This window comes from Cynocephalus volans, chromosome 1 (genome assembly GCF_027409185.1).
Source record: "Cynocephalus volans isolate mCynVol1 chromosome 1, mCynVol1.pri, whole genome shotgun sequence".
Taxonomy (NCBI): domain Eukaryota; kingdom Metazoa; phylum Chordata; class Mammalia; order Dermoptera; family Cynocephalidae; genus Cynocephalus; species Cynocephalus volans.
In genome coordinates this window covers 183015346-183040321 of record NC_084460.1, presented here as the reverse complement: position 1 = coordinate 183040321, position 24976 = coordinate 183015346, and the positions used below count along the sequence as shown (strand labels likewise).

Here is a 24976-nt window from a genome sequence, read left to right as displayed (position 1 = left end):
GACTGTAATTACAAGAACAAAATGAGTGAAAAGACTGATCACACATGGATCCAGAACTCCAGTGGTGGATGGGACCTTCAAATCAGGGCACCTCCTCTCTTGTAACAGAAGAAAGGCAGAGTGTGTGGGTCTAGTTGCAGGTGTGTTGGGTGGCTCTCCTTAAGGGCATTTCCTTTCTTTTTGAAGGGTGAGAGATTTGAGGTCATCAGCAAGAGGGATTAGTTTGGGAGATCTGAGGAAAGAACACATCACATCAGACTTGTAGTAAATAAATTTGTATTCTTTCCTTCTATTAGTGGGGCCCCAGCCAGGAACTCTATAGGGTAGAAGGAAAAGATACTTTTCCTTCTCAACAGCACCATGTACCTATCCCCCAGCTTAAGACAAATCCCTGGCGGCAATACAGGTGGAACCTGTGTGTGCCCTCCTCCCCAGAGGTAACCAGGAGCTTGTATTTGGAATGATGCTTTCTTTAAAGCTCTTAAAGGAGTGCAGTTACCTTTAAGGTTTTAAGTGAAATTAATCTTTGCAATTCCAGTATCCATTTCCACACTATAACTTGAGATACTATGGTTTTGACCTAGACGTTATTGTTCTTCTGGTGTCTGTTTACATAAATAACTAGGAGAAAAATTAGCAGCCCCGTTGAAAGGCAAAACTTGTAAACTTCCCTTTAAAAATAAGGGCCCCATTCTTGTTTCTAGGGGTTATCACTTTTCATTTCTCTAAGCCTGAAAAATCAGAAACCTCTACCTCTCACAACGGTAGAGGCTTTGCACACATTGTGATTGTGTGAAGGGATGGAACGAGAGGGAAAAGAGTGGGCATTTACTGATGCCCAGGGCAGCCTGGTTGGGTATTGGGCAGCGAACTTGAGCTTCTCAGCACCACCAGGAATGGTGTCAGCTCCACTTTCAGGTACTAATGACAGCACTTCACGCACACATTGTGCCAGGCATTGTTTATAACACCTTATGTCACTACATCCAATCCTATGACTATTACATTCTCCCTTTTTGCAGTTGAGGAAACTGACAAAGCAAGACACAGAATTTTGCTTGACGTCATGCTGGAAGGTGGCAGACACAGGACTTTCCCCCTTCAACTTTTCAAAGCTTTCAACAGACAGGAAAATCAAAAGAATCGTATAATAGACACCCATACGTCCATGAAGTTTCAACAATTGTGAAAACTTTACTGTATCTGTTCATCTTCTATATATGTTTTGCTGAACCACGTCAAAGCTGCAAATTCCTAGCACTTCATTCCTACAACATAAATAACATGCATCGTAGAGACTTAAAATAATTCTCTCAAATCAACTAATACCCAATCCAGATTCAATTTTTCCGACCTGTCTTTAAGGCTGATTGTTTTGTACAAGCACCCACTCACATTGCACACATTGCAACGGGTTGCTTTCCCCCAGTGACTCTTTTTTTAGAGACCAGGTCTGCTGTCTTTCCCTTTGTGGTATTGTCCATGTTTTCCAATAGGTTGGTAAACTAAAGCCCCAGTGCCAAATCCAGTTATGCTTATCGGTATACACGTGAGTGCTGTGCCTGCTTTTGTGTTTTCACACTGCACATTTCAGTAGTTGTCTCAAAATGTGCTAAGCCCATGATACTATCTGATTCTCTCCATGTTTGCTGACCCTTGACCTATACTGTCCCTTCCCTTGACCTACCTTTTAGGTTGATTATACTGATATGGAGCTGGTTCAGCATGTAAACAATCTGCACAAATGGACATTTATAAAGAACCATTTATTCATCTATTGACTTTTCATGTTATTTTGGCAATTATACACTTTTTCCTCTCCCTAAATCACACAGGAAATCACATAAAACTGCATAGAATTAGTAGCCAACTCAGTGATTAGCCTACCCAATTAGTACATTAGTAGTGAGTACTTGATAGGGTTTGTTTGTTTGGGGGTTGGGTGATAGGGATATTTGACATTGTACAATGTCTTTTGGGTCAAATCAGGGCAGGGAACAAAGTGGGGCCCAGGGCTAGAGCTGTGAGTCCTGCTCACCATTGTTCAACTTTCATCTCACTAACAAACTGTCCATGAGGCCCCTCAGCACCCGGGGGCAAGAGGGCCAAGTACACAGGGGTCTCTGCCCCTTCTTCTGGGCTTTTGGTGGCCTTGGGTCCTGCCATGTCAGTTCTCACCCATCCTGGGCAGCAGGCATTCAGGAGGATCTTGTCCTCTTTCCTCTGCTCACTCAGTTTTCTGGCATGGATTCTGGACAGGACTGTGACACCAATCTTTGACACGCTGTATGCGGAACTGGGCCAGCCCTCCTTCTGGTGCACTCCATTTTTTGTGTCTTCCACAAACTTGTTCATGAGCCCCACCAGCTCCTCCTCCGTGATGGTCTCACTTCGAAACTTCTGCTGCAGCTCTGGGCTGCAGGCTTTAAGGGCTCTGACACTCAACACACTAGACACGTTCACCACTCTACCTAAAATACACCACAAATCATGATGTAGAAGGGTGTGCACAAGAATGGTGAACACCAAATTTGCTGGGATTGTGGATCAGAAAATTTCTATTTGAGAGACAATTACCAGTATGAGTTCTAAGGGGAATACATATAGACAGGACAGTGGTTACATAAGGAACTCCATTCCTGCCTTCAAGTTTTGGCTGAGTAGAGGAGTCAGGTGACATTTGAAAAGGCTGTCCTTTGAGGTCCTAGTGAAACAGAGTCTTAGAAAAAGTAGTAGAATTTGCCAGGGAGACAGGATGGGGTAAGGAGAAAAGAAGTTGAGAGTAAACTGTATGTGCTAAGCCATACATTTTAATCTTTCTAAAATTGGATGCTTGTCTCAACTGGTGTTTACTTAATGGGTAAGTTCACCTCCTGCCCTGTTATCTGGTATAAATATTATAGTAATTTACGCCAAAGAAATATGATAGTTTGTTGTGTCCAGAACACTGAGCATGTTGAAGGGGAGTTAAAATGGGCCTGGAGTTTGGCAGGTCGGATCGTGGTGATCTGTACACACCCTGCTACGGGCTTGGACTTTTCTCCTGAAGGACGTTTGCTAGGGGAGTGATCACACAGACAGTATGCAGACCTTTAGGAAAGGAAAAGACTCAAGAAGTGAGGGCCCTTATGAGGGTTTGCAATTGTTGGCCTGTTGTAGGGCTAGGATGAGATCAGCACCGCACTCTACCGAGTGAGCCACGGGCCGGCCCCTAGGATGAGATGAATTGGGGAGAAACTCCAAGGACACAACTCATAGGACCTGGTAAGTGACCACCAGGAAGCAGGGCATGGTGACCTCCAGGGTCCTTGGTGGGTGGTCAAGATGACTCTGGGAGAAGGATGTGCATCCTCTAGAAATGTCTGTTTTAGATTGGGGGGTGTGGAGGAAGGCATCAGGAGGAGATGGAAAAGCAGGAAGATAAATACGTGTTGGCAGCTCCAGGAGTGTTCTAGGAGGGTAACAGATTTCAAGGAGGCCCAATGAACTGATGGTAGTGAAGCCTCCACCAGCCTGAATAAGATTACTCTGACAGCAGAGAGAGAACACAGGACGGAATCCTAAGCGATTCCAGTGTGTGAGGAGCACGGGGTAAATAGAGCCTCTCTGAGGAGACATCTGAGCAAAGACCTGAAGGTTAAAAAGGAGGCAGGTGTGCAAAGATCAGTGAGACACCAATGGCTGTTGGAGAGTTAGGACCAAGTCCTGAAGCATATCTTGCCTGGAAGGGAGGAGACACAGTAAGGAGGCAGGGGCAGTTAGGACAGTAAAGCACGGGCCTGAAGAAGGGACCACAGGCAGGCAGGGGCCAGATCAAGCCTGAAAGGCGAGGTGTGGCATTCCCCATCAAACTCACCTTGGGGTTTTATTAGAGGGAGTAACTCTGTGCAGGCATCGCGGGTACCAAAAAAGTTTGTTTTCATCGTGACTTCTGCTTGAATATGAAATGGTGTGGGATCAACAACTTTTAGGGGAGAAAGAGACCAGAGTTAATAAACAGCAGCCATGGAATGTAATTTCATGGAATGATAATAAAAAGTGCATGTGAAATCTGGCGAATTACGCCTAAAGTCTGCGTCTAGTTACAGTACTGTGACAATGTCAATCTCCTGGACTGATAAAGTTCTGTACAGTATTTTTGTAATATGATGCCACTGGGGGAGGGTGCGTGAAGCGTGCACACACGGGCTCTCAATGTAGCCATTTTTTGCAATTTCTTGTTTATTTCAAAATAAGTTAAAAGTTCACCCAACTGCCCTAAAGCCTAATCACAGAGAAACAGTGTAAGGAAAGCTTAGGAAATTTGGCTGGGAAACCCTCCCACACCCGACCTCTCTGCTCTCCCAGCTCCGCCACCTGCTCCCTAAGGAGCCTATTCTAGACCCTTTAGCCACCCCGACCCTGGCTGCCGGCTCTCGGGGAGGGCACCTCCCCTCTGTGCACCCCGCACCTACCCTTGAAAGCGATGCCGGCGTTGTTGATGAGCACGTCTAGGCCCCCGTACTCCTTGCGCAGGAAGTCGCGCAGCGCACGGATGCTCTGAAGGTCGTCTATGTCCAGCTGGTGGAAGCGCGGGCTCAGGCCCTCGGCCTGCAGCTGCTGCACGGCCGTCCGGCCCCGCGCCTCGTCCCGCGCTGTGAGCACCACGTCCCCAGAAAACTTCCGGCACAGCTCGCGCGCGATGGCGAAGCCGATGCCCTTGTTGGCCCCAGTCACCAGCGCCACGCGGGTGCAGGACGACATGGCCCGGTTGGGTAATCAGGACACCTGCGTGAAGAACTGACCGAGCTAGGGATCTCCAACTGCGCAGCGAACCGTAGCGATCAGGGAACTCCGGAGGGGGCCGGGTGCGCAGGCGCCAAAGATGCGCCGGGGGTCGCCCGGCGGAGCGCGCAGGCGCAGTCCGGCCCCCGGCAGGGTGTGGCTCCCTGGGAACCTCCCAAGGGTGCAGAGGCTGCCAAGTTGAGCCACCGGCACAACCGGCCTCCTGAAGACTTAGGCTTGTGGCTGCTGGCGGCTGGCCACCTGGCAGCGAAAAGCCACTCGGGTTTTTCATTTGACTAGATCTGAACTGATCCCTTATCTCTGGTTCTCTAAGGGTTTTTCTCCATATTCCCCCAACTATTTAACTATTCACAGTTGCTCTTGAAGAAATGGGGCATTTGTACGGACTTTTCTTCTGGTGTTTTAAAAAATGTCACTGGAACTAAAGTTTTTGGAAGTAGAGTTGTGCAATAAGCTGGAAGAAAATGACAGGTAAATCAAGTTTCTGTTGATTTCCCACCAAAGTATGTGAAAGCAAAGCAACTGGCTTATCCTCGGCTAGGTTTTCCGATAATTGCGCGAAACATTTACTAAATCATCACAGGGTTGATGGGCACTTGCTGTCATCTTACCTAGATCCCGGTCTTGCAGTGTACAGGTGCGAGGGGGCTTCACAGCCCTATCTTACATTCAAAAACGCGTCAGGATGCAAGTTTTTATCCTCCTTTGAAAATGAATAAATGGATTCCATTCTCAGAAAGTTTATTAATTAGTGCACTGGTGGGAAATGAATTTTCTTTCTTGCTACCCACAACAAGGTAATGAGGGACTGTAAGGCCAATTTTATTTGTTTTGTCCCCTAGGTTGTCTGTAGCACAGTGGCCATTTAAATGTAAATTTAAGTTATTCAAAAGTAATGCAATTGAAAATTCAGTTCTTTAGTTGCACTAGCCACATTTCAAGTGCTCATTATGCACTTGTGTTAGTGGCCACTGTATCTGACAGTGCAGATATAGGATATTTCCATTATTGCAGAAAGTTCTGTTTGTTGGATTGCACTGCTTTAGATAGATTCTTCCAATTATTTGCAGTTTCAAGGTAGAGTTCCAATCAGTTGCTTAAAGCAAAGCACTTACCCAGTTTCTCTCAATGGTAGCATTTTAGTATAACATTGAGTATAATATAACAATTAGGATACTGACAACAAAACAATCCACCAATCACACTCAGATTTCCCGTTTTATGAATATTTATGTGTATGTATGTAGTTCTATATAATTTCATCACGTTTAGGTTTGTGTATCCACCACTACAGTCAAGGTACCGAACATTTCCATAAGCACAAGGATCCCTCCTATTGCTCTTTTATAACCAAATGTAACTCTTGCTTCCCCACCCAATTCCATCTCCTGGCAAACACTAATCTATTCACCATTTCTACAAGTTTGTTTTCTCAAAAATGTTACATAGATGGACTCAAACAGTACCTTATCTCTTGAGATTTTTTTCCCACTGAAGATAACTAAGAGCATTGTTTTGGATTATCTCCCTTATCTCAGTGTATGTTTGGTCTGTCATTGGCTGGTCTCTTTCCACACCACTAGCTGCTTATTTCTACAGCTGGGGTGAGCCAGTGTTAGAAGGAAATGGAATAGGTTAACTTCAGTAAGAGAGCCACTCAGCAATGCACATGGTGTTCAGGAAACTTTGGATGTTGTGAGGGCCCTGTTGTTGCAAAATGCAAATTCTAAGAGGGCCATGAATCATGATTTACAGTCTGATTTTTTTATCCTTTTGTACTAGTACCAACACAAGAACTGACAGGTCAATTGGGCAGGATGCTCCAGAAAATATACAAAGTAACCCATATAAATAAGAACTTAGTATATGATAAAGGTGGCATTAATAATTAATGGGGGAAAGAAAGAATTATTCCAAAATCAGTGCTGGGGAAATGACTGATGACTGGAAAGAAAAGAAAAGACAATCATCTTATAACATACACTAAATAATTTCTAAAGAAAGAGAAAAAAGTGACCTATAAATGAAATCATGAAACAACTATAAGAAAATATAATTAAGATTTATAATTTCAGTATGGGAAAAGGTCTTTATAAGCATAAGAACAGGAAGAATCATAAAAGAAAGGACTGACAGATTTGACTATAAGAAAGTTCTTGAAAATTTGTTTTTGAAAAGCATGATGACTTAAAGCCTGTGAGTTGAGATCTACTTGGATGATTTTGCATGTTTTTCCTCTGTCACATGTGGGTCTTGATTCTAGTGGTGTGTTTGTGAGGGGCCTCCAATACAGAGCACCTTGTCTGGGTTCTGAATAATTAGAGAAATGAAACAAAAGAGTAAAGATGGAGGCCCCAGATCTCCATTATTACTGCTAACGGCTAAGTTGGAAGATATACTTTAATTGTGACAGTTAAAGGTCTGAGACTATCTTGGCTGCTATGTGGATAAAGAATTTTATTACATCTATTAATTTATGGATTAAACTCACATCTTTATTACCCACTGGTTTGAAGCAGTTATTTGTCCTAAGTTACATACTTCCGTGATGTCTATTAAAATAAAATATGTTGGAAAGGAATAGTGTTAAATTATGAATTGTTGGGAAAATAAAATGATTTAATCAAGCTCCCCTTGCCTCAGGGCCGGTTCAGGGTCGTTCGGTAATATTGTGTGTGTGGGTGGAGTAAGTGAGCACCGCTTTGACTGGTTTTTTACTGCCTCAGGCACTCGCCCTATGCGGTCATGTTTTTCCAGATCTGCAGCTTCCAAGGACTGTGTGGCCAGTTACCTAGCTTATAGACCTGAGTGAAGGGGTCTGGTGACCCAGCCTGGCGTGTGAATGGGCTTGAGGGGTCTGGGAGCTCCAGACCCAGCCTGAGCTCAACCATCAGCCCAGTTGGTGCAGGATTACCGGCAGGTTAAAGAGCCACGACAACTAGCGTGGTCGCCTAGCTTTACAATTGGCGCTGTGAGCAGGATTTGAGACCAGCCTCGTAGTAGCCCTTGCCATATCCAGACATGAATTATTAAGTCTCACGGTCTTCCTCTGCCCGTGATTATTTGCCCTCACAGAATTCTCCTTGACACTTTTCTTCTTCTATTTATGTTTAGGATGTTCAATAAGCCTTCCTAAGTATTTAGGTCATGGACCTTGAGTCTTTGAATCAAACTGTGGCTCAGCTGCTTAGTAGTTATGTTTCAAAAAGTAATTTACTTCTGTCAAAATAAAAGAAGTCAGACACTAAAGTGGTAAGAACAGACTTCAATTAATAATGTACTACTGTAATAGGAAAGAGTGTCCAGCATGAACTGAAGTCAACTTTCCTTTGTGCAGCAATGACTGTGCATTTTAAAGGGAGGATGAGGGATCAGGAAGGGAGAATACAGGGGGATTGAGCAGTCAGGGAAAAAAAATTACAAAGGATGGGTCAGTGTAAATGTCAATGTCTGTTAGCAGGCAATTAGCAAAGTTAAGATTCTATCCTCCCACTAAAAAGACTGAAAGACCAAGGCCCTGTCATTTCTAATGATTACATTTCAGAGGAATGGCTTTCAGGTCTTTTAGACACTAAGTTGTGGGAGATACATATATATATCTCAAAGGAACAGAGGAAGAATTTACAGCTGTAAACCCTTTTCAGTAAACGCTCTAAGAAAGGGTGGTCAGGGACCCATTGTCAGATGTTGGCAAGAACACACAATACATTTTTTTTTGGCAGCTTTGAACATTCTCAGAAGGGCACTTTAAGTGCAGGCTAGGTTCATCCTAGGGATGTGGCCTTGAGCTGTTTGAAACTGTTAGTGTTTAAGTCTTTTAATATTGGGAGACAGCAGTAATGAAATCATTTGTGCTGAGAATCTATAGATTTTTTTTTTTTTTTAAAGATGACTGGTAAGGGGATCTTAACCCTTGACTTGGTGTTGTCAGCACCACGCTCAACCAGTGAGCTAACTGCCATCCCTATATAGGATCCGAACCCGTGGCCTTGGTGTTCTCAGCACCACACTCTCCCGAGTGAGCCACAGGCCGGCCCTGAGTCTGTAGTTTTTATAGGACACTGCTCAGAGGATTCCAGCTAGAGTTTGATCAAGGAGAGAAACTTTGTTAATTCCCATGTAGGAAATGGGAGTATACATTATTTTCTTCCTGCATATAAGGAAACTCCACATTTCAACTGTCCCTTTTCTTCCTGTTTTGAATGCAGTTGTATGAGAATGTGATGCTTGGAGCTGCACCAACTATCTTAAGAACATGAAGAAAGAAACAAAAAGGTGAACTGAATAGTCAACTTCCTAAGAATAGTAATTTGGAAAGTTAGAGACTTGACTGTGAGGAAAGTGGAGTTGGTTTGGTCAGGCCCTCTCACCTCATATCCCACTGGGTATGATTCAGCACATCCTTTGCAAGCAAGTTACGTAAGAGTAGAGTTAGTGCCCATGTGCACCTGTGTACCCCCTGGGCTTGTTGCCGCTTTTGTGTACTTTCAGTATGGAAGGCAATGGCTCTGAACCGCTGGTCAGAGGAGCTCGTGTCTGAAGAATAAAGCATGTCCACTCTGCCAGTGGCTACTCGGTTTTTCTTTTGCTTACCTGACTCAGGACCTGCACAGGATGGGCCAGAGGGATCTGTGATCCAGCCTGACACTTGACCTTTGATGACATCACTGAATCATGGATCTGTTAAAATAATTACATAAGAGGCCATTAGACTGAAGTAGCTCTCATGCTCTCAGTTCCTTAATAAGTAAACCAAATTCGAACTCAGAATTTAAAAGAAAATAAAACTTAAGCTCAGCCAATCAGTCTGTCAACTGGGCATCATTTATATTGTGAGCTTCCCAATGGGAATAGTTCACATAAGGCAAATGCTCAAAATTTAACCAAATATTTTCTTTGCTCTGTGTCTGCATTCACCTTGTGAAAGCCTTCTCCTGGTGCCCCTTCAGGGAAAACTGGAACCACTTCGAGGTTGGAGCTGCTCTAGCCATGAATCTCTGTCAGCTTAAATAAACTCTTAAAAATTTTAACGTCCTTGGGCTGGCCCGTGGCTCACTCGGTAGAGTGTGGTGCTAATAGCACCAAGGCCACGGGTTCGGATCCCATATAGGGATGGCCGGTTAGCTCACTGGGTGAGCGTGGTGCTGACAACACCAAGTCAAGGGTTAAGATCCCCTTACTGGTCATCTTTATTAAAAAAAAAAAAAAAATTTTAACGTCCCAAAATTTGTCTTTTAACAGTTTCAGATCTGAAACCATCTATTTCCAGGCACCCCTTAAAAAAAATAAAGTTAGCTTAAAAATAGCTTGATCTACTGAAAAATTGCAAATGTAGTACTACTGTACAGAGAATTCCCGGATACTTCTCACCCTATTTCTCCTATTCTTATTATACTAATGTGGTGCATTTGTCACAAATAACATTGGAATAGTCGTATTAACTAAGCTCATGCTTTGTTTGGATTTCACTAGTTTTTTCCCTAACATCCTTTCTCTATTGCAGGATCCCTTCCAGCATACCACATTACATTTAGGTGTCATGTCTCTCTAGTTTCTTGTGGTTTATGACAGCTTGTCAGAGCTTACTTATTTTTGGTGACAGAAAACATGTTTTAGGAATACTGGTCAGGTGTTTTCGTGGTTTGTCTGTTTTCTTCGTGGAAGAACTGGGGCTATGAGTGTTGGGGAGGAATACTGCAGGAACATGCTGTTACTGAATTAGGCTCTTTCATCTCAATGTCATCGATACAACAAAGTACCTAGTGGAATTTAAGGCAAGCAATGCTTTATGAAAAAGGGATAGACTTATGCATAAGGGGGTCAGCAATAGAAAGGCCATCTCCCCAAGAGAACTTGAGGAAAGGTTTATAAGGCAAGCAGTTCCTCAACTGACCTCAGCATCTTGCCTTGATGATTTCTGATCTCTTTATGGGGGTCGTGAGGGGTGTCAGTTCCAGGAACATCCTGTGTAGAACTCCCAAAGATGTCTTAAGTTTAACGTTAACTTAATTTTTACGAGTATAGGAAAAGAGAATGAGTAGATAGTTACAAGGTTTAAATAAATTTATATTTTAATAAGCCTTGGGGAAGGGTTTTTGTGACTCAGCGAATAGCTGTTCCCCTCTTAACTCAGTTTACTTTATCAGGACGGGCCATAAGGTAATCATGTGCCTTGAGGGTCTCATGTCTGAGGAGTGGCAAAGGGAAATGTAGTCAGTTTGCTTCATATGCCTAGACCTATTCTGTCTCAACATGATTCATCCCTGATGATGTTAACCTTGGCCACCTGGCCAAGGTGGTGTTTGCCAGGTTTCTCTACTGCAAAGTTACTTTCCGCCTCCTGTCAAACTCTTTGAAATCAAGTCGCTAAGCACAGCCCATAATCAAGGCTGGAGGGTAGGGGTGGGTGAGGCAGAAATTGAGCTCCTTTCTCTAGGAAGGGGTATTTACATCAATTATTTATTACATCAATAATTTAGAATTCTCCTGTAAGGCGGGTACTGGGACAGACCAGAAATGGCGAAATGGGTGTCGAGCAAACTCGCGAGGCCGCGACCTGGCGGGCAGAAGGAAGGTGGGGTGGGGCAGGTCCGGGCAAAGCCACCCCGGTCGAGGGGCCCGAGGACAGGGCGGGCCAGGGACAGACCCGCATGCCGTAGATAGCTTGTCTTCAACTGCGTAAGGGAAGACTCCGCAGGCCGGCTCTTCAGAGTCTTGGTGGCCTGCCCGAGGGTCACTGGGTTTCCTCAGCCCTAGCTCGAGAGGGGACATGAAGGTGTGGGGTTGGGTACTTCGCCCCCAGCTATGCTGGGCGTCTGCGGCGAGTCGGGGAAGCTGCGCATGCGCGCGTCAGGAGGCTGCGGCCCGCAGAGGGAAGCGAGGGCGCTCGGCCGGGCAGCTGAGGACGTGGGTTGCAGAGGACTCGCGGCGGGCGTGGCGGCGTGCAGCCTCTCCCTCTGTTGCTTCCGCCCGCATCTTTAACTTGCGTTGGTCTGGGGCGCCTTCTCGGGTTTCTACGTGCCTGGGGCCCGCGCACTGCCGCAGCGGGGAGGGCGGGGGCTGAGCCTGAAGCACTTCCGGGTCAGGGCCTCCGTTGCCCGAGTAACGGGAGCGGGGTCGTGCAGGAACTTTTCTTAGTTTTTAATTCATTGGCGTAGAAAGAGGAACTGAATTCGGATCGCAGACCCTCACCAGGTCTGGTATTATCCTGTGCTCTGCAGTTACCTCCTGTCACTTGGAAATCGTTCATTTAGCGAGTATTGCGCAGTCCCCTGGTGGATGCGGAGGAGCCTGAGGCACCGGTGTCTGAGACCCACCTGGCTGGAAAGTGGCGGGGGAAGCGGAGTGGGGCGGGGACAATAGGGTGCCCTCGCACGTAGAGTTTGAGGATCGTGGGATCGAGGACGCTGCCTTTAGCCGTGGCTGTCACCCGGGCTGAACGTGCTACGTTTAGCCGTGGCTGTCACCCGGACTCCACGTGAGAATCATTGGGGCGCAGGTGGAGAGCTCGAGCCCAGAATCCTGGGACCGCACTCTCCGGCTTTGGGGTGGGTAGATCGGACAATGAGTCTTCCACAGCTGAAGTGGGGTATTAATGTTGCCTGGAGTTCTTGTCTCATCATTTACTTTTGTCTTGGTATTTTTTAGAAGTATGTTTTAAAACCAAGTATATCGCTTAAATACACATACTGTATATGTATGTAAGTAATACTCATGTCACTTATGTACTCATGTTGCAGAATAGGATACAGAATAGTAATAGCCCCCTTCCCAGCACGTTTTTGGATATCCTTCCTTAAACCCTCTTGTTTTATAAACATATATAATGTGCTCAACCCAAAAGGGATCGTTTAATTTATAATGTTCTGAAACTTAATTTTTTCACTTAATATGTCTTGGATATCTTTCCATCTTAGCATAAACTTCTTCCTACTAATGGCTCCACTCCATTGCCCGTATCGTGCTGGTGTGTTTAATGGATTTCATTTGTTATGCTTCCAAGGAAGTAGCATGTAGAAATTCTAGTAGCTGTTTTAAATCTTGTGATCATCACTTTGCTTTCCTGGCCCTCATTCCCTAATCTATTGCAGACACCCGTGTTCAGGATAATGGTATCTAACTAAGAACAAACCACGGTTTACTGCATACTGAAAGGGGATTTTTTTTTCCTCTATGACTTCCCAGCTGTTGGGGGCTCCTTGGCTACTGTTTATTCTAAGTGTAGTTAATTTAACTTGTAAATGTTGACTAGGATTGAGATGTGTAAGTCTTCAAAGCACACATTATGAAGTCAGTTATGCAGATTTCCAGGATTAATACGTATTCAGTAGGTCCTCAAGGTAAACTATTTTACGGGGACCAATATGATGGGCATTTCATTACCTCAGGGATTTGGTATGGTAGGGATTTTATTATGGCTCATGGTATAAACCTTTGGTGTACAAAAACACTTTACAGAAACAGTTTACCAAGATATACATATGTATATTTAAACATACAGAAGAACAACTAGCAAGTAAGGCAAACAAATGCTTTTTATTTTAGATTGGGTACCCACAGAAACTACAGTTTTAGTATGCAGAAAGGAAGAGGGAGAACAAGCCGGATCAGAAGACGAAAACTCTTCAGAAGTTCTGAATCAAGAGGAGGTACAGTTTTGTTTCTTCTGGTGCCAGAGATGAAACAAGAAATCCTTTGTTGATTGGTGTCTATTCATACACATAGCTTTTCTCAAAGGCACAGGGATAATGTTCAAAGAGAATATTTCTTAAAGAACACTCTCTTAAATGGTGCCATTATATTCTTTAAATCCTGGAGGGAATATGAATATAATTTAACTCATTGCTTCAACTGTCTTCTCTGGGGATGACTCCCAGGTTTCTGTTTTTGGTCCTGACTGTTAGCTACCCGTAGGATATCAGTGTTTGGATGTAAATTCATCATTTCAAATTCAGTGTAACCCAGTCTGAATGAGATATCAAACGGTAGTTCCCCTTTATCTGTGGGGGGGTATGTTCCAAGACCCCTAGTGGGTGCCAGAAACCACAGATAGTACTGAGCTCTCTATATACTGTTTTTCTTATGCATGCATGTCTATGGTAAAGTTTAATTTATAAATTAGTCACAGTAAGAGATTAATAAAAATAATAAAATAGAATGATTATAAGAATATGCTGTTTACAATTTCATGGGTAGAAGATTCATTCTGAGCATAGAATTTAACCTTAGCGTATGATTTTTTTTCTTAATGGTCAAGAACTTTCACCTTTTCACTTAAAGGGAGCACTTTACGGGTTGTCTTTGGCATATCTGAGTTGCCAGCATCACTACTCTTGCGCTTTGGGGCCCTTATTAAGTAGAATAAGGGTTACTTGAAGACAAGCACTGTGATCCCGTGACAGTTGATCTGATGACTGGCTACTAAGTAACTTAATGGGCAGATAGAGTAGACAGCATGGAGACACTGGACTAAGGGATGTTTTGGTCCCTAGCAGGACAGAGCAGGAAGGTGCAAAATATTTAATCAAACTACTCAGAATGGCCTGCAATGGAAAATTTATGAATTATTTCTGGTATTTTCCATTATTTTCGGACCGTGGTTGACCTCAGGTAACTAAAACTGTGGAGAGCGAAAGTGCAAATAAGGAAGGCATGCTGTCTGTGAAAGTGGTTGGCCAGCTGGAAAGTCCTACGTAAATGCAATTGCTATTTGTATAAAAATTGATAATGCTCCTCCTTGTTGACCCCAAGCCTGTCAGCATCATCTTAAGGTAATTTTTGCCCTCCATAGTCAAAGTCCTCCTAAATCTTGCCTGGCTTTTCTTAGTTAGCTTCTCCCTCTCCATTCTGCTACTTGTACATCAGCATGATTTCGGCTAGCACTTTGCTGGCTTGCCTGCACCCTTGTTTGCTGCCCCATTTGTGTCTGTCCGTGTAACTTTCCTAAGGGACTGCTTCCGTGATACCTTTTTGGTTAGGAGCCTCTAGGGATCCTCATTCCCTTTTGTATGGTATTCTGAACTCCTGCCTGACATTCAAGTTCCTTTATAAAGGGCTCTGTCCTGGTGACTACATGTCTTAGAAGTGTGTCATCTCTGCTCACTGCTCTTTGAACACATCCTGCACACTTCTGTCTCTGCCATTGTTCATAATCCTTCATCCTAGAACATCTGTTTTCCTTCTCCCGGCTTGTCCACTTTCTCCAACCTTCGAGACTGAGCTAAGATCATATGTTTTTGGTAATGCCATTCCAATTCTCATGAATGTTGTCCTTTGCTATTATGCTTATTGTGTGTTACTCTTAAGGACCTAATGCTTTTCCATTGGTTTCTCATGGAAGCCTGTTTCCCAACTAAATCGTCCTTTTTTGGGGGTGAAAAACATGTTGCATGTTCCCCATAGTGGTTAGCATAGTGCTGTGTGTGTAGTAGTTACTCATTAAATGCTTACTAATTTATTGCCGTTACTGTAAAATCTGTTCTCTAGTTTTTTTTTTTTTTTTTCTTTTTTTTCGTGACTGGCACTCAGCCAGTGAGTGCACGGGCCATTCCTATATAGGATCCGAACCCGCGGCGGGAGCATTGCCGCGCTCCCAGCGCCGCACTCTCCCGAGTGCGCCACGGGCTCGGCCCAGTTCTCTAGTTTTTGATAACATTTTGGGAGCCTATATCTTAAACTGATTTTTTAAAAAATATGATCTTTTGAGTATAATTGTCATAACAAATGTCTCATATTTAAAGTGTGTAATTTTATATATTTTGACATATTTTGTAATTTGATATATTTCATATACACATGAAACCATCACCACAATCAAAATAGTCAACATATCCATCACCCCACAAAGTGTCCCTGTTTCCCTTGGGAATTCCTCTCTGAACCCTCACTCCACCCATCCCTAGGCAACTTGCTGATCTGCTTTCTGTCACTATAGATTAGTTTACATTTTATAGAGTTTTGTATAAATAAAATCACATAGTATACTTTTAAAAAAATCTGGCTTCTTTTACTTAGCATACTTATTTTGAAATAATTCCTTAATAATAATTGTTACATGTATCAATATTTCATTCTTTTTTAGTGCTGGATATATTTCATGGTTTGTTTATCCTGTTGATGGTGGAAGGATTCATGTATTGTTTATATTCTGTAAAGCTTTTTTTCCCCTGAACTTTCCTCATTGCCTAAAAGGAGAGCCCCCCCAAAACTGTGGAGTTTTACAACCACAGAAGATTGACTCCTATCTCTAGAGATGAGAAGTTGGTACTGGGATAAGAAATCACCTAAACAAACATTGTCACAAAACTATTATATCTCCCATTTATTCTTCTAAGAGCCCATTTATCTTTCCTAAAAGTCATTTGTTTTCTCATTAGCGCCATCTCCCCGTCCCCTTACCCTATTAGATGGTATATAAACCCCATATTCTAACTGCCTCCCTGAGTCACATTTTTCTTTGAACACCTGTGTACATAGGTGAATAAAAATCTGTCTTTTTTCTTGCTAATTTGTCTTTTGTCAGCTTAATTCACAAGCTCCCAGGCACTAACCTATGAGGGTAGAAGTTTTTCCTCCCCGACAATGGATATTTAGATTATTTTCAATCTTTGGCTATTACAAGTAAAGCTGCTATGGACATTTGTGTACACGTCTTTGCATGGACATATGCTTGCTTTTCTCTTGGATAACTACCTAGGAGTGGAGTGGCTGGACATTTGGTAGATGTATACTTAACTTCTAAAGAAACTTTAAAACTTTTCGATGTGGTTGTACTGTTTTATATTCTCACCAGCAGTTTATGAGAGTTCCAGTTGCTCCATGTACTGGCCAACATGTGTTATTTCTATCTTTTTGATTATGGTCATCCTAATAGGTGTAAAGTAGTGTCATTGTACTTTTGATTTGTATATTCTTGATGACTCTTGTACAGGCATTCTTTGGTTAACTGTCTGTTTAAATCTTTTGCTCGTGTCTTTTTTGGGCCATCTGTTTTCTTTTTCTTGGTTAATGAAAGTTCTTTAGGTATTCTGGATACAAGTCCTTTGTCAGATATGTGATTTGCAAATATTTTCTGTCAGTTTGTGGTTTTTCTTGTCATTCTCTTTAGCAATGTGTTCTGAAGAGCATTTTAATTTCGACGAAGTCTGATTTACCAGTTTGTTCCTATGGATCTTGCTTTTGGTACTGTATCCAAGAAATCTTTGCCTAACTCAAGGTCATAAAGATGTTCTCCTGTGTTTTCTTCCAGAAATTATGGTTTTAGGCTTGCTGATTAATGATTCATTTTGAATTAATTTTTATATGTAGTTCAAGGTATGGAGAAATTTATTTATTTTGGCTTATGGAGAGAGATCCAGTTGTTCAAGCATCATTTATTGAAAGAACTATCTTTTCTCCAATGAATTGCCTTTGCACTTTGTCAAAAATCAGTTATTCATATATGTGTGGGTCGATTTTTTATCCTGTTCCATTGATCTATTTGTCTATCTTAGACAATGTATGCTAGTTAGTATAATATTAGACAATATTATACTAAATTTATTCCTGTGGTTTTATAGTAAGTATTAAAATCAGTATTTCAGAGTCATTTTGGCTATTTTAGGTCTTTTTCATTTTCATGTGAATTTTGGAATCAGCTCATGAGTTTCCTACTCAAAAGTCTGCTTGAATTTTCATTAGGATTGCATTGAATCAGTTGATCAATTTGGGGAGAATTGGCATCTTAAAAATATTTAATCATTCAGTCCATAAACAAGGTATATCTCTCCATTTATTTAGGTTATTGATTTGAGATCTTCTTGTTTAATGTAGGGGTTCATAGCTATAAATTTCCCTCTAACTACTGCTGTAACTGTATTCTTTTTTTTTTTTTTTTTTTTTTGTCGTTTTTTCGTGACCGGCACTCAGCCAGTGAGTGCACTGGTCAGTCCTATATAGGATCCGAACCCGCGGCAGGAGCGTCGCCACGCTGCCAGCGCAGCACTCTACCAAGTGCGCCACGGGCTCGGCCCTTGTAACTGTATTCTTATAAGATTCCATTTGATAAGTCTTTATTTTCATTCATCTCAAAGTACAGTTGACCTTTAAACAATGTGGGGATTAGAGGCACTGACCTTGACTCTCTTCCCTAGTTGAAAATTCCTGTGTACTTTTTTTGCTCTGTGTTAGAATGAGGCTTGCCAGTGCTGAGTACCCTGTGGGAAGTCAGCTCGGCCCCTGAAGGTGGCAAAAAGCCCAGCAGCAGCTGGAGCGGGCAACCCAGGGATGCCAGCATGGCTAGAGAACATGCAGGTGGCATGTAGCAGCTACAGCTGGACCAGGGCCCCAGTACACATGAGGCTACGTAGTGGGTTTCTGACGTGCCCTACCAGTCCCTGACCAAGTTGTGGTGCCACTGGTGTCTTGCCCCTCTTCTGTATATATATTTGAAGAAAATACACATATAAGTAGACCTGTGCAGTTCAAACACGTGTTGTTGAAGGGTCAACTGTGTTTTCTAATTTCTCTTATGATTTCTTCTTTAACCTATTGGTGATTTAGGAATGCATTGTTTAATTTCCACATATTTGTGAATTTACCAATTTCCTGCTGTTATTAAATTCAAATTTCATTCCACTGTTACTGGAATACATAATTTGTACAAAATCAGTATTTTCAAATTGATTGAGGCTTGTTTTATGGCCTGCTATATAGCCTATTCTAGTGAATGTTTCATGTGCAATTGAGAAAAATATATGTTCTGCTCCTGTTGGGTGGTGTGTCTGGCTGGCTTATTGTGTTGTTCAGGTCTTCTATTTCCTTGTTGACCTTCTGTCCATTTGTTCTACCTGTTATTGAAAGTAGGGTCTTAAAGTCTCCAAGTATTGTAGAACTGTGCATTTCTTCCTTTAATCTTGTCAGTTTTTGCTTTATGTATTTTGGGGCTCTGTTGTTAGGTTCACATATGTCTGTAATTGTTATATCTTCCTGATGGATTGACTCTTTTTTTTTTTTTTTAAAGATGACTGGTAAGGGGATATTATCCTTTGACTTGGTGTTGTCAGCACCATGCTCTCCAAAGTGAGCTAACTGGCCATCCCTATATAGGAATCCGAACCCGTGGCCTTGGTGTTATCAGTACCACACTCTCCCAAGTGAGCCATGGGCCTGCCCTGGATTGACTCTTTTATTATTACAAAATGTCCCTCTTTATGTCTAGTGAAATTTTTGTTTTAAAGTCTTTAAAGTATTTATTAGTATAGCTAGTCTAGCTTTCTCATGGTGGTTTGTGTGATATATCTTTTTCCATCCTTTCACTTTCAATCTCTGTATCTTTGAATCTAAAGTATCTCCTATAGACAGGATATGTAGTTGGGTCTTGTTTTTTATCTAGGCTTGCAAACTCTGCTATTTTACTGGATTTCTTAATCTATTTGCTTTTTTTTTTGAAGATGACTGGTAAGGGGATCTTTGGCTTGGTGTTGTCAGCACCATGCTCAGCCAGTGAGCGAACTGGCCATCCCTATATAGGATCTGAAACCATGGCCTTGGTGTTATCAGCACTGCACTCTCCTGAGAGAGCCACGGGCCGGCTCTTAATCCATTTGCTTTTAATGTTACTATTGATAATAGTTGGATTTACATCTGCCATTTTACATTTTGTTTTCTATATGTCTCATATCTTTTTTGTGCCTCTATTTCTCCTTTACTGTTTTCTTTTGCATTAAGTCAATATTTTCTTATGTAATGTTTTAATTTCTTTAATGTCTTTTCACTATATTTTTTTGAGTTATTTTCTTAGTGATAGCTCTAGGGTTTACCATATACATCTTAACTTGGTCAGAATCTACTTCAGTCTAGGTCTTAGTCAGCTTGGGCTGCCATAACAAAATATCATTGACTGGGTGGCTTAAACAATAGACATTTATTTCTCACATTTCTGGAGGCTGGGAAGTTTGAGATCAAGGAGCTGGCTTGTTTGGTTCCTGATGAGAGCTCTCTTCCTGGCTTGTAGACGGCTGCCTTCTTATATGAGGAGGAGAGAGCGAGATCTCTCTCTCTTCCTCTTACTACTAATTCCATCATAATAAAGGCCCCACCCTCATTACCTCATGTAACCTTAATTATCTCCCAAAGGCCCTGTTTCCAAATGTTATCACATTGGGGGTTCGGGCCTTAACTTGTGAATTTGGGGGGGGGGGCACAAACATTCAGTCCATAACAGTCTATTTCTTTATGCATCCTTTAATTCCTCTCAGTAGTGCTTTGTAGTTTGGGTATATAGGTTTTGTTAGATTTATCTCTTAAGAATTTTATATTTTTTGATGCTATTGCAAATGGCATTATTTTTTAAATTTTGAATTTTGATTGTTTATTGAATTAATTTTTTTTTTTTGTATATTGATTTTATATCCTGCAACCTTGCTAACCTAATGTATTAGTTTGGTAGCTTTTTTGTAGACTCCATCAAATTTTTCTCCATAGATGTTCATGTCTTCAGAAAATAGACACTTTTACTTCTTTTTTTCCAATTGGTTTCCTTTTATTTATTTTTCTTGCCTATCACATTGGCTAAGCTGCCAGTATAATATTGAATAAAGCGAGGAGGTCAGACATTCTTGTCTTATTTCTCATCTTAGGAGGAAAACACTCAGTTTTTCATCATTAAATATGTCAGCTTTATTTTTTTTGTTCGATTTTTTTTTTTTATCAGATTGAAGACATTTCCTTCTATCTCAGTTTGCTGACAATTTTTATCATAATGGATGTTGGATTTTATTAAATGCTTTTTTTACATCTATTGAGATGATCATATGGTTTATGGTTCTGTTGTTTTAGTCTGCATTACTTTTTTATAAAAATCTATTCCCTTTTATGATCTGTCTACCTGATACATTTCATCAGAGATATTTTTTTAAAGTGGTGATCTGATTATAATAGTGATTTTAATCCCCATTTGTTTTCTTCTTTCCTGATTAGTGAGTGAGAGCTACAAGTCTGAATTCATAGAGCTAAAGAAGTGGCTGAAAGATAGGAAGTTTGAAGATAGAAACTTAACACCTGCCCGTTTTCCCGGTAAGATCTGTTCTCCTGACCTTTCTTATGTGAGAGCCATGCGGAAAGTGGGGGCGATTTTTGCGGGTGGCTGTATTCTCTCTGGGAACACATCTACTGCTGTGTGTTGCGCTTTCTGCCTCCTTGCTGTATTATTGTACTTCACCTTGTTCTAAAAATAAATTCGAGTGGCTTGTGGAGAGAAATTTAAAAATGATAAAATAAAATTAAAAATTGGAGAATGAGAAACTTCAGCCCTGAGAGCTGAGGAGCTGTGCAGTGGCGCCTTGGTGAAGGCCCTTCTCTGGTGGCAAGTCTTAGGAAACTCCTGCGCAAGATTGAGAAGTGGAAGCTCAGATGGCCGCAGCAAAACCTAAAGCTGCAGGGGCCTCCATGTGAGCCTGTTGGAAACTCAAAATGGAGATTTGTCTGAAGAAACTGTGGGAGTTGGAAGAGTTAAAAAATCCCTGAAATGTTCTGTAATGGGCTCCTCAGAATCCCCAAATGGAGACATGTCTGAAGAAACAGTGGAAAAGGTAAAAGTTAAAAAATCCCTTCAGAAATCCACCGTATTAACGAGTGGAGAAACAGCAACACAGTCTCCCAATGCAGAATCAAAAAAGAAGAAAAAGAGAAAAAATGGTGAAGGATGCTGGGCCTGATACAAAAAAAGCAAAAACTGAAAACAAAGGGGAATGAGAAGGTGGCGGCGGTGGGGCTCTTAGAGAAACAAAACAGTGTGGAGAAGCCAGATAGCGAGGAAGGGGACAGTGAAGAGCCCAGCCTGCCCCTGGGACTGACAGGAGCTGTTGAAGATACTTCATTGCTTCTCTAGCTAATCTTATCAATGAAAACACTCTGAAGACAGTAGAAGTAATAGGCCTTAGGAGCAGGACTGAAATTCTGCATAAAAGTATCAGACCACTTCTGGAAGGCAGAGATCTTCTTGCAGCTGCAAAAACAAGCAGTGGCAAAACCCTGGCATTTCTCATCCCCCTGTGGTTAAACTTATTGTTAAGTTAAAGTTCATGCCCAGGAATGGAACAGGAGTTCTCTCACTTACTAGAGACCTGGCCATGCAGACTTTTGGTGTCCTTAGGAGCTAATGACTCATCATGTTCACATGTATGGTTTGATAATGGGTGGCAGTAACAGATCTGCTAAAGCACAGAAACTTGCTAACGGGATCATCACTGTGGCTGTCTCCTGGATCATATGCAGAATACCCCAGGGTTTATGTATAAAAACCTACAATGTCTGGTTATTGATGAGTCTGATTGTATCTTGGATGTTGAATTTGAAGAGTAATTAAAGGAAATTATTAAACTTCTGCCAATACATAGATAGACCATGCTCTTTCTTGCCATACAAACTCGAAAAGTTGAAGACTTGGAGAGGATTTCTCTGAGAAAGGAACCATTGTATGATGGTGTTGATGATGATAAAGCTAAATCAGTGTGGATGGTCTTGAGCAGGGATATGTTTATCCCTCTGAAAAGAGATTTCTTCTGCTCTTTACATTCCTTAAGAAGAACTGAAAATCTGTGAAATACGAGTTCAGCTGCGAGTTGCTGACTACACTGATCTGTCTGAATTGACCATTCATGGAAGGCGGAAGCAAAATAAGCATACAACTAATTCTTCCAGTTCTGCAATGCAGATTCAGGGATGTTGTTGTGTATAGATGTGACTGTGAGAGGGCTGGATATTCCTGAAGTTGACTGGAATGTTCAGTATGATCCTCCAGATGACCCTAAGGAATATAATATATTTACCGTGTGGGTAGAACAGCCAGAGGCCTGAACGAAAGAGGGCATGCCTTGCTCATTTTGTGCCCAGAAGAATTGGGTTTCCTTCAGTACTTGAAGCAATCCAAGGTTCCATTAAGTGAATTTTACTTTTCCTGGTCCAAAATTTCTGATAATCAGTCTCAGCTTGAAAAATTGATTGAAAAGAACTGCATCCTTCGTAAGTCAGCCCAGGAAGCACATAAGCCATATGTACGAGTGTATGATTCCCATTCTCTGAAGCTGATCTTTAATGTTAATACTTAAATTTGCCTCAAGTTTCTCTGTCATTTGGTTTCAAGGTGACTCCTTTTGTTGATCTCAATGTGAACAGCAATGAAAGCAAGCATAGAAAGAGAGGAGGAGGGGCCTGCCCGTGGCTCACTTGGGAGAGCGTGGTGCTAACACCATGTCAAGTGTTAACATCCCGTTACCAGTCATCTTTAAAAAAAAAAGAGAGAGAGGAGGAGGCAGTAGATTCAGCTACCAGAAAACCGAGAAAGTTGAGAAATCCAAAATCTTTAAAATCATTAGAAATCATCTGACGACAGGTAGTTCTCTCACTGAAATCACACATTTTCATTTTGGATAACTTTGTCCTGAAGTGGATTTCTTTTCCCTTGCTCTAACAAATGAATTTTTGTAGTCTTTATACTTTGGATTGATCTAACAATATAAATTGACTTGGGTTGTAAGCACTGAACAATCTTATTTCCAGCAAGTCTTATTTTGGGGATATAAAACAGACTTTAATATTTCTTAGTTAGCCAAAGGCAAAGCAAGGAATTGTTTGGGTCTTTATTGTGATGATACAGTATTTTAATTTTAAATATTCCCCCCCCAAAAAAAAATTTTTTTTGTGTCATTGTTTTAATATAATTTTTTGTATTTTTGCTTCCTGATATGTGAATGTTCTTGTTGCCTGGATCGCTGTACTAATGTGCTGTAAAAGGTGATGTAGTGTACTGGACAGGTGGTGGTAATGCAGAAAATAGTTTCACCTTATTTTTTGGTTTTATTTATTTCTTGGATCTTAGTGGTATCTTTTGACTCCTCCTGAAAATGCCGCAGTAGAAAAGGGCAAAGAACTTTGGGAAATACCTAACAAGCAACTTAGGATAAAGGTGGCATCACTTTTATATATTCCTGATTTTAAAACAATGAGCCTTTCTCAGTTTTGTTTTGTTTTTTAAGAGCAAGAAATGTGGGTTATTTGTCATTATTTGAATGATGTATCCTTAGTACTGTTAACATGGTGGGGGTGGGGTAGGGAAAGGGAGCACAATTGAGATTTTTGAGCCTTATTTACACCAGTATAGGTATAGTACTCTGCTATTCTCCCTTTGATAACTTAGCAAACATCTTTTTTTAAAAAACACAAAAATGGTAATACTTGTCATTCAGATTTGTTTATTTCATGGTGGTTCAGATTTTGGTTTTGTTTGTTTGTTTTGTTTCTATTGGTTATGATATTCATGGGGTACAAAGCAAATTGTCACCACTTGTGCCTAAGATGTGATGGCCAGATCCATACTGGCAGCATGTCCATTACCACAAATTGTGATTATACCCCTTGTCACACACCCAATTATCCTCTCAATTATCCCTGACTTCCCTCCCTATCCACCTTCCCCCACTCCACTTTGTATCCCTAGGTATGTTCTCTCCCTGTGCAAGCCCAATGCACCACTGTGGTCTTTCTTTCCTTTCTTTATCTCTTTGCTCCCACTTATGAGAGAGGACATGTGGTATTTATCCCTCTGTGCTTTGCTTATTTCACTCAACATAAGTTTCTCCAGGCTCATCCATGTTGTTGCAAATGGGAGAATTTTATTGTTTTTTATGGCAGAGTGGTATTCCATGGTGTATATATACCATAGTTTCCTTATCCAGTCATTCATCGATGGACATTTAGGTCGATTCCATATCTTGGTTATTGTGAACAGAGCTGTGATGAACATGGGAGTGCAGGTATCCCTTTGACATGATGTTTTCCATTCCTCTGGGTATATACCCAGAAGTGGGATTGCTGGATCTTATGGAAGATCTATCTGTAGTTGTTTTGAGAAACCTTCATACTGTTTTCTATAGTGGTTGTACTAATTTACAGTCCCAGCAACAGTGTAGGAGTGTTCCCTTCTCTCCACACCCTTGCCAGCATTTGTTATTCTCATTCGTTTTGATTATAGCCAGTCTAACTGGGTGAGATGATATCTCAATGTGGTTTTAATTTGTGTTTCCCTGATGACTAGTGATGTTGAACATTTTTCATGTACCTATTGGCCATTTGTGTATCTTCCTTCGAAAAATATCTATTCAGTTCCTTTGCCCATTTTTTAATTGGGTTGTTTGTTTTTTTACTGTGTAACTGC

The 24976-nt window shown here is 41.6% G+C and overlaps 2 protein-coding genes and 1 pseudogene across 2 annotated transcripts in view; 2 read left to right on the top strand and 1 right to left on the bottom strand.

The window, feature by feature from the left end:
- Positions 1-1747: 1747 nt before the first annotated feature.
- Positions 1748-4852, bottom strand: LOC134384763 (carbonyl reductase [NADPH] 1). The gene is made up of 3 exons (XM_063106493.1): positions 4455-4852; positions 3857-3964; positions 1748-2471 (listed from the first exon to the last, which is right to left on the bottom strand). The coding sequence occupies exons 1-3, from the start codon at positions 4741-4743 to the stop codon at positions 2035-2037; spliced, it is 834 nt and encodes a 277-aa protein (XP_062962563.1). The 5' UTR covers positions 4744-4852; the 3' UTR covers positions 1748-2034.
- Positions 4853-12195: 7343 nt separating this feature from the next.
- Positions 12196-24976, top strand: part of SETD4 (SET domain containing 4) — a 28820-nt gene continuing 16039 nt past the window's right edge. The window contains exons 1-3 of the mRNA XM_063114391.1: positions 12196-12262; positions 13330-13433; positions 20743-20838. Coding sequence (XP_062970461.1) covers positions 13361-13433; positions 20743-20838 — 169 coding nt within the window. The 5' untranslated portion in view covers positions 12196-12262; positions 13330-13360. The remainder of the gene's footprint in view (positions 12263-13329; positions 13434-20742; positions 20839-24976) is intronic.
- LOC134387416 (ATP-dependent RNA helicase DDX18-like) lies at positions 20877-23171 on the top strand (annotated as a pseudogene).